Below are 14262 nucleotides of genomic sequence, written 5' to 3' on the forward strand. Positions count from 1 at the left end.
CCGCCCTGCTCTCCCATCTGCTTCCCTGCGGCAGGTGGGACGGGGCAGGGTCACCGTTTCCTAGCAAATACACGTGTAGGTCACCCAGTGAAATTTCAACCTCAGATAAACAAGTAATGTTTTAGTGTAAATATGCGCCATGCAATTTGGGGATATACTAGTACTTACACTAAGAAAAAATGTGCTGTTTAGCCCCAGCCTACAGGGGTCAGTTGGTTGAGGGTCATCCTGTGCACCGAAAGGTCAAGGTTAGATTCCCCATCGGAGTGGGTCCTGGAGGCCAGCAATCAATGTTTCTCACATCAATGCTTCCCTCTTCCTGTCCCTCTCCCTCTCTCTCTCTCTCTAAAATCAATAAAACCATAATTTTGGGGGGGGAATTGTTTATCTGAAATTGAAGCTTTTCTGGTAACCTAGGTGGGTGCAGGCCATGCGCTAGGCAGGGGAGGGCTGCCGCAGACAGCCGGGGGCAGAGCAGTGACAGAGAGAGGGACCCAGCAGAGGGCACAGGGAACCCTGGGAATCCTGCAGCGGCTGGGGCAGAGGGCAGGGAAGGGCTGGAGGAAAGGAGAAAGGGGAACAGGTCCCAGGCCCAACAGTCCATGCCGCAGGAATGCAGAAGGGCCTGGTTATCTCAGCCTGACTCAACCCTGACCCCACCCCACCAGACAGGGACTAGGGGTGTGAGAGCGCAGAGCGGCCGGCCCTCCGCTGGTCCCCTCGGCTCCTGTGCTGTCCTGGGTGACCTCAGGCAACTCTGGCAAAGGTCAGGCTGGGGGCCTGCTCAGGGGGCCGCTCTGTGTATGGGGTTGGCGTGCTGGAGGGGAGTGCCTGGGAGGAGAGGTGGGCTCCATGAGGGTCTGGCAGTTTCCTGTTTGTGTAGGAGGATGGCCACCCCATCAGGCGCCTGCTGCTCACCACAGCGGTGACCAGGGTATCCCTCCTGGGAATGCCAACCCCACCCACTGTTCCTGGCCATCCCTGGATGGAGCCAGTCTCCCCCATCTGCAGGTCCTACCCATCCTTCAGAGCTCTCTCCAATAAACAGAATCATAATGATAACTAAATCATCCCTTGGCCAGGCTTCTTCTTTAAAAAAAAAAAAAAAAAAAAGTATATTTTGTTGATTTTTTTACAGAGAGGAAGGGAAAGGGATAGAGAGCTAGAAACATCCATGAGAGAGAAACATCAACCAGCTCCGTCCTGCACATCCCCTACCGAGGATGTGCCCACCACCAAGGTACATGCCCTTGACCGGAATTGAACCCGGGACCTTTCAGTCCGCAGGCCGACGCTCTATCCACTGAGCCAATCCAGTTTCGGCTGGCCAGGCTTCTTGTTTCATCTTTACAGCAACGTTATGAGGTAAACGCCCTCCTCATCCCCACTTTACAGATGAGAAAACCAAGGCTTGGGTGAGTTAAATGACCAAAGCCCCTCCCCAGCTAGCCAGCAGTGGGTGAGGACGCACACCCAGGCCTGTGTGGCTCGGGGGCCCATGCTCCGGGCGTGTCTGTGCCGCTCTCCCAGCCTGGAGTTCCAAGGCCTGGCCGCCGTGCCCCGTGCGTGCCCTTTGGTCAGGAATCTCGGAGGAAGGGCCCAGGTTGGGATTTCTCCCCCCTGAATCCTCAGTCCCTGGGACAGAGGAAATAACAGTGTTTGTTGAAAGACTAAATCTTGTTCCAAAATGTACTCAGCTCCCTTCCCTGTCCCCCGTCCCTCTTCCTGCCCGCCCAGGCCTTGCGGAGGCCAACACTTGGGATGTGGAGAGCCTCATGCGTGTCCGCTCTTAGCCAGGGCCAGGCTCCGAGGAAGGAACTGGCCTGTAGCTCCGTCTGTCCTGCAGCTCCCTCCAAAGGAAGCCCCTCCCCGGGCAGGCGCCTGGGCCCCGGGACAAGCCCTTGGTCTCTCGAGGAGATAATGCCTTTGTCCCTTCTCGGATAAACAAACAGAGCCGGCTTGAAGTGTGTCCTGCAAGGTGCACGAGCTAGTGGCACCCCACCCAGGGAGACAGGCCTGGCCTTCCTCCCAAGGTCATGGGCAGCGAGGCCCAGTGGATGCCGAGGCCACGCTGAGCCCGTTTTGCAGGGAAGCCGGGCCTCCGTGTTCCGGGTGGGACCGCCTTGCCCCCGGGCCCTCTCCGTGAACGAGGCCCACCCATAGCCCACCCATAAGCACCAGGCCTCAGGGTCACACCTCACAGGGTGCCGGTCACCGCGTGGTCCGGGGAGAGGTGCCCCTGAGCTTCGTGGCTGCTGCTTTTACAGGTGCCCGCACCACCCCGCCACCCCTGACCCTGAGCCCCCGTGCACCCTCATACTCTGACCCTCCCTGCACCCTGCCTCCCGCCCCTGCACGGTCAGAGCTGAGCCACAGGAAGCAGGGCCAGCAAGTGTGCAAACCGAGAGCCAAGATCGGGGAAGTTTATTTTCCAAGAGTCATCTAAACACACAGGGAGCATGTTCAGGCCCTGGCTCCCACCCGGATGCCACATCTAAACAGGGGGTCAGAGGTCTGCCCGCCGGGGGCAGAGCAGCCAGGGGAGGCAGGCTGGGCACCGCAGACCCCCCCGCCCTTGGCCCAGAGGCCCCTCTCCCTCAGATGACTGCCAGAGGAGAGGGCTGGCACGGGAGCCATGCTGGGGCCGAGGAGTGACTGAGGGTGCCTGGGCCTCTCTGTGAACGACGGGCGGCCGCTGGCCTCCTATTGTCTCTGAGCCAGAGGGGTCGGCTGAGGGTGGCGGGCAGCACTGGGGGAGCCATTTACCCAGAAGAGGAGGCTCTCGGGACCACACGCTGTGAGAGGGACTGCCGTCAGCCTCCGCTCCAGGGCGCAGAGCCGATTGCAGGGGGCGGCTGCCCACCCCCAGGGGACTGGCCAGGAGTGTGACCTTGCTCTGAGTGTTGTGCTGACGGCATCGGCCCCCCGCCTCCAGGTGCAGGCAGGGCAGATGGAATGCTGGGAGGAGGCCTGAACCCTGGGCCCCAGACAAGCTGTGCCCATTCTGGCCCCCACTGGCCAGGTTTATTATTGTTTATGATTGTGGGGGAGGGGGGAGGGGGGAGGGCGGTGTGCCTTCTGCCTGGGGTTGGAGAGGCCAAGGCTCCCCAGTCTCTTGCAAAGAGCTGGGACTTCCTGGTGCTGCTACCATGTTGTTCCCTGAACGTTGCCTTGAGGGCAGGGTCCGGGCTGGGAGGTGGGGGTAGAAACGGGGCGGGGGGGGGGGGGGGGGGCAGGGGGGAGGGGGAGGGCTTCTAAGAGCCCTGAGCTGGGGGTGGGGGTGTGTGTGTGCAACTTAGATCTTAGATCCCTTGCAGGCTGCCGTGGGAACCAAAGGGAACAGGTTCAGCGTCCACATACCCCCCGCTGACACCGGCTGCCTGCTGTTGCCATGGTGATGCAATCTCCTCCCCGCCTGCCACCCACGGCCGCGTGGTCACCGGGGAAAGGAGGTGGGTGCTTATTCTTGGTCACGAAGAGGAACAGGGAGGGGAGCAGCCCTTTCTCCCGCTTCCCAGGCTTGGCTGGGGGCGGGCAGGGACTCTGAGGGTATCGGGGTCAGAGAGGGCTTGGAGGTCCCCTCCTCCCACCAGCTCCCTCCCACGACCCAGCAGGCCAGCGCCTCTCAGCTCCTCCCGCTGGCGGATGCACCTCCCTGGGGGAGCCCCCTCCTCCAGACAGAGCCTGTAGAGAGGTGGTCCCCACAGCGCCCCTGCCCTGAGGGGCGCTCTTCACCAGCACGCCTGTTCTTGTCCCCTTTTCCTGGGCCTCAAGGGGCAGGCTCCTCCCAGACCCAGCCCTGCCCTGAATGAGGAGGTCTGAGAGCCTGGGGCCCTCAAACCTCCTGGCCTGGCCTGGGACCCACCAGTGGGCCTTGTTTCCTTCTCCCTTGGCTTTCCAGCCGCACCCCCCCCCTCCCCCAACACACACACTTACCTGCCCCTCCTAGTCTCCCTGCCTCCTCGGTCCCGGAGGGAAACATCACCAGACACACTGAGGGGCCGGAGAGTGGTGGTAGGGGCTTTCCTGACAGCTCCCTGGTGCAAGGCCAGGGACCCTTGGATTCACCTGTGACTCCCTTTCCTCCCCGTTCTTTTCTGACCCATCAGCTCCTGGGCTACTACAGCGCCCCCACCTGCCCGCAGCCTCACCCTGCACCCCAGCTCCACCAAGCAAAGACCCTCCCAGTCCCTCACGCCCAAAACCAGCATCCCTGAAATATCCTACTTCAAGGGCCCTTACTTTGAGCGCCCACCCCCAATCTCTTTGTCTCTTTTCTCCATCCTCCTCCTCCTCCTCCTCCTCCTCCTCCTCCTCCTCCTCCTCCTCCTCCTCCTCCTCCTCCTCTTCCTCCTCCTCCTCCTCCTCCTCCGGCTCCATATGGCCTCCTCCCGGGCCTCTGTCAAGTCCTCCGGATGTCCCTCCCCATGAGGCCCTCCCGCCCACCTTCCTGACCGGCTCTCTCCACAGCACGCACGGCCTCTGAGACCTTGAACAACGTGTCTGTTTTATTGGTGGGAACTCCAGGAGGGCAGGCATAGACACTCAAGAAGTATTTCAGAAAATAAATGAGCTCTTGGGGGGGAAAAAATGAGGAACATTTGTAATAATATGAACAATAAAGATTTATTTAAAAAAAAAAAAAAAAGAAAGAAAAGAAGATAAATGAGCTCTTGTCGCCCACCTCGCCCAGGCTGCAGCCACACACAGCCCGCGCTCTCCGGCCCTGGCACAGGGGAGAGGGCGCGGGCGGGGGCCTCCGTGGGCTCCGAGGTGCCTTCGCACCCCTCAGACAGGGAGTTCACACCCCCGGGCCCCTGCTCCGAGGACATCCCCAGGCCTCACGGCCCCTCCCTCCCCAGGCACCGGGGGTAGCTGAGGGGAACCGGGCAGGGGTAGTTGTGGGAACTCAAAACAGACCCGAGAAAGGCTTCTCTAAAAATATATCTGTATTTCTTCCAATCGTCATCCAGGTCCGACCTGGGGAGCAGAGGAAGGGGGCCCACGCCCTCTGAGGGCAGAGGGCAGAGGGCGGAGGTCAAGTGTCCAGAGGCGAGCCATCATCGGAGGAAGCCAGCCACCAGGCAGGTGAGCGTGGGGGCCAGCAGCGCGGGCAGCGGCAGGGGCAGCAGCTGGCCGGGGGCCTGGGACCTGAACACGGGGCGCTGCCCCCGGCGCTGCAGGGGCCTGACGTTGTCTGTCATCTTCTGCTTCTGCTCGTTGTCGTAGTACAGCTTCTCAGAGAACGCAAGGATCTGCCAGGGACAGGGACAGGGGGGCTGGATTCCCCGGGCCCCTCCCGGGGCCTCTCTGAGCCCTCCCTCTCCGTCCCCACGTGGACGACAAGCACGAGGTGTGAGGCGCTGGGCCCTGGTGGCCTCCGTTCCCGTTAGCTGCCCTCGGCCCCGTGGGCAGCGTGGAGGGCCCAGGATTACAACTATTGTCGCTGTTACCACAGAACAGTGGCCCCGGGACTCGCATGCATGCCACCTGAGGGCTTGCCGGGCCCCAGACTGCCAGGCCGCACCCCGGACTTTCTGACTCCGTCAGGAGTGAGGCCTGAGAATGTGCATGTCCAGCGAGTTCCCAGGTGATGTAGCTGCCGCGGGCCCAGGGACCGCTCTGTGAGAACCTCTCACTGTCCGGGAACAGAACGCCAGGAGGGCGGGGACGGACTCTCCGCTGCATCCCCACAGGCCAGTGTGCCACAGGGACTGATGGCCGTTTGTGGAAGGAACGGCCTGTTTCCCCGCTGTGGCTACGCCAGCCCGCTCTCAGCTGCTCCTGGCCGGCCCCCAAGACCCAAGTCCCCTGCCCTCAGCTGGCCGACTCCCACCTCCTTTCCGGCGTGCAGCCTGGAAGTCTTTCTGACACCCCTCTCCCCTCCAGCCCTGAACCCAGAGACAGGCCGGCTGGGACCTTTCCGGTCTGTCTCCAGCAGGGATTCATCCAGCAGGCCCTCAGCTGCCTGGGTGCCCCTCCCCAGCCCGGGGGACCTCTGGGGGGATCGAGGGCAGTGGTTTTGGGGAGCGGGGCAGTGGAAGCGGCACCCTCAGCCGGGCCCTGTATACCTGGTCCCTGTGGAGCTGAATGGGCTCCGCAAACACAGTCCAGACGACCTTCTCGTCGCAGCCCGGCGTGGTGAGCGAGCCCAGGTAGCGGAAGTAGTGCCTCAGTTTCTCCTGCTCCGGGAGCAGGTCAAACAGGCTGACGCTCTCCTTCATTGGGGTGCTCATCACTGCGGGGGGGAGTGGGGGGGAGAAAGGGACTGTCCGTGGAGGGCAAGAGGGGGTTCTCGGGCCCCTGATCCCCCTCACCCCCTCACACACCTCCCTCCGAGAGCCTGGCCCCCCTTTGGAGGAACCGGTCCCCCCCTCCCATCACTCCCAGGCCCCCTCCTGGACCTCCTGACTCACTGGGTCTGGGGATAGCAGACAGGGCCTCCACCAGCGGCTGGAAGTTCTCGTTCTTGGATCCAGCCTGGAACATGGGGAGGGGGAGAGCTAGAGAGGGGCTTGTGGGGAGCTGGTGGTGGTGACCCCAATGTGTTCTCCTGGTCTGGGGTCCGGAGGGCAGGCAGCTTCTGAACCTGAGACTCTGAGAGGCTCTGAGCTCCCCGCACTGCCCCCCGGAGGGTGTACAAGTCATGAGAAACAAGGGGCCTCCCCAGGCCCCTCCTGTCTTGCTCGAATCCCCGGTCTCTGATCCTAAGAAGCAGCCCCTCAGACCCCGGGGGTCGGGGCCCACCTCCACCAGGAAGGCCAGCACTGCGATCTCGTCTTTGGCGTCCTGGGCCTCTTTCTTCTCTTTCTCATGTACAATGTGCATCTGGCGGGCGGTGAGAGAGAAGGAGAGAGAAATGGGGGGGGGGGGCTGGGCCCCCTTCCCCTCTGAGGCAGGCTCCTCAGAGCCCAGCCAGGCCCCACCCAGGAGGGCCTCTCACCTCCATGGCGAAGCGTTCCCCGTCCAGGCTGTGCTCGGAGCCGGCATCCGGCTCCCGGGACCAGTGCAGGTGCAGCTGCTTGGCCCTGTACGGGGAGGCCAGGCCGCCTCCGGCAATCGAGACCCCGCTCCCCAGCGACACCATCACTGAGGGCACAGGAGGGCGGTCCTGTACCCACCGCCAGCTCCTTCCCAGCTCCGCCCAAGCAAGACCTCAACTCCGGGTCCCACCCTCTGTGAGCTTCAGGCCTGGCCCGGAGGGAGGGGACAGGATGGGCGGCCCAGCCCTAGACCGTTCCCTGGCCCCCCCACCTGCCTCTCCCTCTGCACACCTCCCACTGCCCCAAACAGGAAACTCCCTGGGTCCCTCCCTGGCTCCAACGCCCCCCCCCCCTCCATGGTGTCCTGGCGTCCTCAGGGGAATGGCCACCTCCTCAGCCCTCGGGGACCTGCCGGCCCCTCCTCACGCGGTTCCCAGGCTGCTCCACATCCTCATCTCTGCACACGGCATTCCTCCATTCCTACACGCCCCCCCCTCCTGTCCTAGCCTGATCTGATGACGGTTTGCAAATACTTCTTTCCCAAGCCGGTCCTGCCCCTCCCCTATCCAGAGCTCCCAGCTTCTCCTCAGCAAAGTGGAGCTGGGCCTGTGCACCCCTCCTGTCCTCAGGGAACTCAGGGCCCCTGGCCCGGTGCCCATCCTGCCCCCGGGACCCACCGGAGTGCCCGTTGTTTTGGATGCTCCACTTCTCCCTCTTGTCGTAGCCGGAGAAGGAGAAGGGCCCCAGGCTGTCGTTCACCCATGCCCGGGGGGTGGCGATGTTGATGGGGGACTGGCGGTCCTGCTGGCACTGTCCGCCCCAGCGGTCCGGCCCTGAGCAGAGAGGAGGCAGGTGGGGTCGGGGTGCCTGGCCCCCGGCTGTGGCCTCCTCTGCCCCATGGAGGTCAGGCCCAAGCAAGCACCCAGCTCATGAGTGGCAAGGCCCTGGGCCTGGCAGGGATGTGGGACAGGGTGGGACAGGGGGGCCAGGAGGTGGCTGTGAGCTCTGGGGAGGGAACAGCTGGGCTGTGCGGGGAGAAATGTGGCGATAACTGGGTGATGGAGTTCAAAGGGGAAGGGGAGGGCTCTGGGCAGGTGTGGAGGGGCCCCTGGAAGGGCTGGAGGCGGGGTGTGACCCAGGGAGGAGCCTGGTTCCTTAACCCTGGGGACCTCGCAGCCTGGCACCCCCTGCATCTCCTTCCAGGGACTTCATTTTCAGCTTCAGTGCATCACATAGCCCATTTGACCAATGCACTCGGCTAACAATATGATTGGCCTGTGGCAGCAGAGGCAGGACCAAAGCTGCGCTGGAAAGCGGTCAGTGTTTGAGGAGAAAGTGCAGGTCTCCCTTTGTTCCTCGAAAGAGCCAAACCCTCCGGAGGGGAGCGATGGGTTGCCAGGAAAGGGCCCCCGGGCTCAGGCGTGTATACTCGCAGGCAGGCGTGTGTGCCTGTGTTCAGAGCTGGTATGTGGCTGGCGGGGCACCATGATCCTTCGTCCTTCCCACCATCCTGTGTCTCCAAGGCAACCTGAAGCCTCCAGGGCCACGGACTTACCCAGGCAGTCCGTGGAGTCCTTGGCTTGAATCGCGTAGCACCAGTGTGACTCTGGGGCAGAGAGAGGCAGGAGGTGAGGCCTGCGCACGCGTGTCCGTCCGTGTACCGGTGCACACGTACACCCTAGGGGCACCCGTGAACTGTGTGCACACAAGCCACACGTGTGTGTGTGTGTGTGTGTGTGTGTGTGTGTGTGTGTCTGTGTACGTGCATGCACACAGAGGGTCAGAGGCTGCTAATCTCCCTGGAGTCAGGGCCCCCCTCGGGTCCGGGTGAGGACACTTAGGAAGAAGCTGTGGGTGGGGATGGGGCAAGAACTGTGACTCATCTGCCGGTACTGGGTTCTCCTTCCTTGGGCAGGCCGGGCTCTGAGGCCCCAGGGCTCTGGCCTGCACACTCTCCCATGGCTGCTCACCAGCCTCCCCGCCCCCTCCTCCAGCCCAAACCTGGGCGGGAGGGGAGAGGGGAGGAGAGGGATTAGGCTGGCACAGCCAGGTGCTGGCTGCCTTCCCAGAGGTGGCCAGGGGGGTGATGCCTCCAGGAGATTAGCTGGCCCCTCCCTCTGGTGAATAAGACCCATTCTTGGCTAAACTTTCACAGCCCCACAGCAAGGAAGACAGCCAAGCCTTTGCCCCTGACCCACCACCCCACACTCGTGAGTTTGGGGGCCAGGCAGACTCAGGTCCTCACCCCGGCTCTGCCTCAGGCTGGCAGAACCAGCATCTCTGCAAAAAGGCTGCACCACAAACATGCCACACACATGCATGAGCACAGGGGAGACTGTGCAGACTGCACCACAAACATGCCTACACACATGCATGAGCACGGGGGAGACTGTGCAGGCTGCACCACAAACATGCCACACACATGCATGAGCACGGGGGAGACTGTGCAGGGGCAGAGGGAGCACACGGGAGCCCTCTGCTTTCTGCTCAACTTTTCTGTAACCCTGAACCTGCTCTATTTAAAGTCTATCCATATATATATATATTTTTTAATTTATTTTACTTTATTTTTTTAAAGGCTGGACCAGCAGGTAGACAAAGCATTTGATCCGGAGCTGGAGCTGAAATTCTGGCTGAGGAGCTGTGAGTTTAGGAGCAAGTCACTTACTCTCTCTGAGCCTCAGTTTTATCATCTGTAACGTGGGACAACCCCGCCCCCCTCGCTGGGCTGTGGGGAGGACTCAGTGAGGCGGCGGGAGTGTTGAGGGTAGCCTGGAACTCAGTCACGTCCCTGCTGAGCCCTTCCCTTCCCTTCCTCCCTCCCTCCGGCCTCTTGTACGTGCACAGATGGCAAAAGCCAGGCTGGAAAGAATTCAGGGATGAGGAAATTTCTAAGAAAAGCAATGCTTCTCACTCAGCCTGAGCTCAGACCTCTGAGCAAATCCCCCCCCCCCCCCCCCCGGATCTTGCCTGGACTGCCCCCCCCCCATCCACACCCACCTTCTCTGGGGTCCCTGGGATGGGGTCAGAGTGGGGAGGGAGTCATGAGGAGGGGAGGGAGCCATGAGGAGGAGCGGGAGGGGGCTATGAGGAGGGCAGGATCTCGCTGGGGAGGGGAGGAAGAGTTGGAGCCAGGAGTGAGCACACAGAAAGCTGGACACCCTCTTGCTCTGGGACCCTCAGAGCCACCTTGGGCCATCAAGGCCCCCAGCTCTGGACCAGATGCTTCCCCTGCCCTGCTGGGACGGCCGCTTTCCCTGACGGACGGACAGTCCCTGAGTGTCTTCCCCTGGACAGGGCTCTGCTGCCCCTGGGAGTTGCTGCATCTGGAAACCCCCCTGTGGGCGGCAGGAGCTCTGAGGCCTGAGCGGTCCCCTGGCTGCCTCTGCCTCTGCCTCTGGCTTAATCTCTCTCAGCGGGAGAGCTCCGGACTTCTGAGCCCCACACTCTTCCTCGGGCTGGAGTGCGTGTCCCAGGAGGCGATGAGTGGGAGGTCACCTGGGCCGCTGAGGAGCTCCTGGTTACAGTCTCCCCCCCCCCCCCCCCCCCCCCCCCCCCCCGTCTTCCCCTCTCAGAGGTCCCAGAGGCAGCCGGGGCCTCCAAGGTCAAGTGGGACTGGGCGGGAAAGCCACTCCAAGGGAAACCTTACTTAAGTCAGAGCCCCAGGAGCTGGCGGTGAAGGGTGGGACCCCTCCAGACCTCCCTGGGGCCCGTTTGGTTCAGGCTAAGCGTTTCTTAGGAATTTGCTCCTTCCTGCCAGCTCGGGCTCCTGTGTTTGTGATGGTAACCTCTGATCCACTGTCTTAATCATAGAAACTTTTGACCTGCTTGGATGAATGCTCTTGTAACTACCCTCTTCAGGAGGCAGGAGGCAGGAAAACACAATGTTGATGGGGCCAGGGCCAGGGGTCAGGTCTGCCTGTGGGCCGAGGGTAGACAGCTGGCTTTTAGGCAAGAGGCGGCAGGTCACACACACCAGCTCAGGCTCCTGTGTTCGTTCACCAGAAGGCTGGGGCCCTCCTCCCCGCTCTGTCTCAGCCCCCCTCCAAGAGGGCCCGGGGAGGAGTGGGGCTGCCCACACCTCCGTCTTGGCTCCACGCTCCAGGTTCCACTAGCCTACCAGCCCTGAGCAGAAACAGAGCCAGAGACCGAACCGCCATCATCAATCTCCCAGCCAACGTCCCCACCCTTGACCTTCCCACCCCCGGCCCCCCTTCTTTCGGGATGGCTGAGGAATCTCCCTCTGCTGGACCTTGGTCACCCCACCCTCCCACTCTGGGGGGGAGGAAGGGATCCTGAAAACCAGCTCAGCGAAACCCGAATATGTCCTGGGGCAAAGTCTCAGCAAGCCCTGGCCCTGGCCTGGAGGCTGGGGCTGCAGGGGCCCCTATGCTCTCCCCTCCTCATGGCAGCAGGTGCTCTGGGGCCTTCAGTGGGCAGCCAGCCCTTCCCCAGCCTCAGGGTCCCCAGGGGAGGAAGTGGCTGCAGGGAGGCAGGGCCAGGCGGCCGCAGGAGCACAGGCTGAGTGAGGGGGCAGTGGAGATCAGGCCCCCGTTGGCTGGCGCGGGGCAGCGGTAGAGCCATCATAGCCATCCTGCACCACCCTAAGCGGGCACACCCACCCACGGGGACCCTGCACACCACCCGTGAAGTTAACCACTCTCCTGCTTTGCCAGTGAGAGAGCGGAGAGTGACTTACCCAAGGCCACACGGCCACAAAACATCCGAATTAATTGCAAAACCTTGCGCTCTCTAAACGAGCCCATCTGCTTAGGCAGGTTTCAAAGGTCCGGCTCTATAAATAGCCATGTTCCCGCCCTGCGGTGGAAGGAAGCGAGGAACACAGTCCTCTGGCTCCCGGGGTCTCCCGGCAGCCCGATCGCCAAGCAGACAGGCGGCAGATTCATGAGCGAGCATGACCACGTTTAATGTCGTCCGTCCGGGTGGGAGCCCCCACATGCCTGAGCGGTTCCCAGAAAGGGAAAATGAAGTCCATATGGCATTCTGGGCTAGGGGTGAGGCGAGGCGCCTTGGGGCTTCACAAACAATAGGAAGAGCAGATGTGCGGCCATGAGGAGCCCGCCCTGCCTTATAGATAAGTCATCAAGAGCCAATTCCGGGTACAGCTCAGGATTGGCAAAGGTCCCCGATGTAAATTCTTCCAGAAAGGGGTGTAAAAGTTTTTCGATTGCCTTCAGCTCAAAGTAATTCACAGGCCCCAGGGGCGCATCGTGGGGAGTCCAGCTCGGAACCCCTTCCCTGTCTTTCCCCCTCCTCCCCTCTTTCCTCCCCTCCTGAGAGTGGCTGCAAGATGCCCTGCATCCCGGCCCTCCTCCCCCAGCGGCCAAGTCTGTCCCGCACCCGCACCCGCACCCCCTCTCCCTGCAGCCGAGGTTCCCTCGCCCCCACGCCATGCTCCAAGGGGGGGGGGGGTGCATCCGGCTTTGGAGAGAGGTTTGGTCTCTTGAGCAGAGGTTTGGTGGGATGGGCGCCAAGAACACGGTTTAGGGGAACTGAGCTGGGAACCGGCAGGTGGGACTTCAGGAAGGAGGTGCCCCCGGGAGGTGGTAGAAACCGTGCCTCCGGGTCCCGCGCGCAGCCGCTGGAAGAGCCTTCAGTTCCTTATCAAATATTAACACATTTCTCCTGCCACCTCCCACCTAGGAGAATAATTAAGAGCTTGGCCTCACCATTAATCTTTAAACGAAAATCACCCTGGCCGGACAGACCGGCTCTACCGGGCGCCTCGGGTCTCCGGATGTCCCCGGCCAGGCTCCCCACGCGGCCCCGGGGACCAGGAGCGCAGGGGAGGGAGCGGAGCGGGAGGCCCAGGACCCGCCACACCCAATGTGCTGCCGTAGCTCCGGGCGGAGAGAAAGGGTCAACCTCCCCACCGCCCACCCCAGCCCCCAGCCCCGCGGGGCGCACAGCCACAAACGGGGGGACCAGGAACCGCCAGAGAAAGGGCGGGAGGCGAGGCGCGCGCCAGGCGGCGGGAGCGCATCCTTCCCCAGGCTCGCCAGCTCCCCGCACCCGGGGCCGCCGCGCACACCGGGCACAGTGGGCACAGCGGACACACCGCGCACACGGGGGCACACCGGGCACACCGCGTACACCGAGCACAGCGGACACACCGTGCACAGCGGACACAGCGGACACACCGCGCACACGCGGGCACACCGGGCACAGCGGACACACCGCGCACACCGGGCACACCGGGCACAGCGGACACACCGGGCACAGCGGGCACACCGCGCACAGCGGACACACCGGGCACAGCGGGCACACCGCGCACAGCGGGCACACCGCGCACAGCGGGCACAGCGGGCACAGCAGACACACCGGGCACACTGCGCACAGCCCGGACACAGCGGGCACACGCGGGCACACCGCGCACAGCGGGCACACCGCGCACACGCGGGCACAGCGGACACACCGCGCACAGCGGACACACCGGGCACAGCGGGCACACCGCGCACACGCGGGCACACCGCGCACAGCGGACACACCGGGCACAGCGGGCACACCGCGCACAGCGGGCACAGCGGGCACACGCTCCCCGCACGGCGCGTGGCCGGGGTGTGCGCCCACGAGCCCGCTCGCGCCCGCCGCCCGCAGCCCCGCTCCCCCGCTCCCTGCGCACGCGCCGCCGGCCGGACGCGCAGCCGGCGCAGCGGAGCCGCGGGCGCAGCCCGGGCGGGGGCGCGGGGCCACCCGAGGGGCAGGGCCGGGCCCGGCGTTCACCTGCGCGGGCCGGGGCCCGGGAGGCGGCGAGGGCCAGGAGCGCCAGCAGCAGCCGCATCCTGCGCGCAGCACAGACGCCGCCGCCGAGCCGGGGGTCGCGCAGAGGAGGCCGCCGTGGGTGCCGCGGCCATGAGGCCCGGGCTTTATAGCGGAGCCGCGGCGGGAGGGGGCCCGGTCCACCGGGCGCGGGTGGCGGCTCCTCCCCCTGGCGGGGCCTCCCTCCCCTTGTCCTGAGCCGCCACCCCCTCCACCCCAACCCCCACCCCCACCCTCACCCCCCACCCCCACCCTCACCCCCACCCTGCTCTAGGAAAGAGGCCCGGCCGACTCCGCGTCCTCTCCTCTCAGAGGCGCCCCCCGCCCCCCGCCCCCGTTCCACACCGGCGCTGGTTTGGAACCCGGAGCAGCATCGCCAGGTGCTTGAGCCACACAAGGTGCCCGGAGTCCGGACCTGGACCAGTTTGGCGGGGCCCTGAGCCGCGCTCTGGCCTCTGGAGAAGCCCGCGGGGGCCGTGGGGGCCAAGGGGGTGCCTGG

At 63.7% G+C, this 14262-nt stretch overlaps 1 protein-coding gene across 1 annotated transcript; it reads right to left on the reverse strand.

Annotated features, from left to right (window-relative positions):
- Positions 1–4787: 4787 nt before the first annotated feature.
- Positions 4788–13860, reverse strand: CA4 (carbonic anhydrase 4). The gene is made up of 8 exons (XM_036450830.2): positions 13728–13860; positions 8539–8589; positions 7661–7816; positions 6944–7089; positions 6748–6828; positions 6417–6480; positions 6072–6238; positions 4788–5255 (listed from the first exon to the last, which is right to left on the reverse strand). The coding sequence occupies exons 1-8, from the start codon at positions 13783–13785 to the stop codon at positions 5061–5063; spliced, it is 918 nt and encodes a 305-aa protein (XP_036306723.1). The 5' UTR covers positions 13786–13860; the 3' UTR covers positions 4788–5060.
- Between the last annotated feature and the right edge of the window lie 402 nt (positions 13861–14262).

Source organism: Pipistrellus kuhlii, unplaced genomic scaffold, assembly GCF_014108245.1.
Source record: "Pipistrellus kuhlii isolate mPipKuh1 unplaced genomic scaffold, mPipKuh1.p scaffold_m20_p_22, whole genome shotgun sequence".
Classification (NCBI taxonomy): domain Eukaryota; kingdom Metazoa; phylum Chordata; class Mammalia; order Chiroptera; family Vespertilionidae; genus Pipistrellus; species Pipistrellus kuhlii.

What these genes read in the sequence shown, in the direction of transcription:
- CA4 (XM_036450830.2), bottom strand. Translation starts at nt 13,785, where the DNA reads ATGCGGCTGCTGCTGGCGCTCCTGGCCCTCGCCGCCTCCCGGGCCCCG. An exon ending in TGCTGGCCTTCCTGGTGGAG is followed by an intron (nt 6,481 to 6,747) that starts GTGGGCCCCGAC and finishes CCCATGTTCCAG; the next exon opens with GCTGGATCCAAGAACGAGAA. An exon ending in TTCAGCTCCACAGGGACCAG is followed by an intron (nt 5,256 to 6,071) that starts GTATACAGGGCC and finishes TGTCCCTGGCAG; the next exon opens with ATCCTTGCGTTCTCTGAGAA.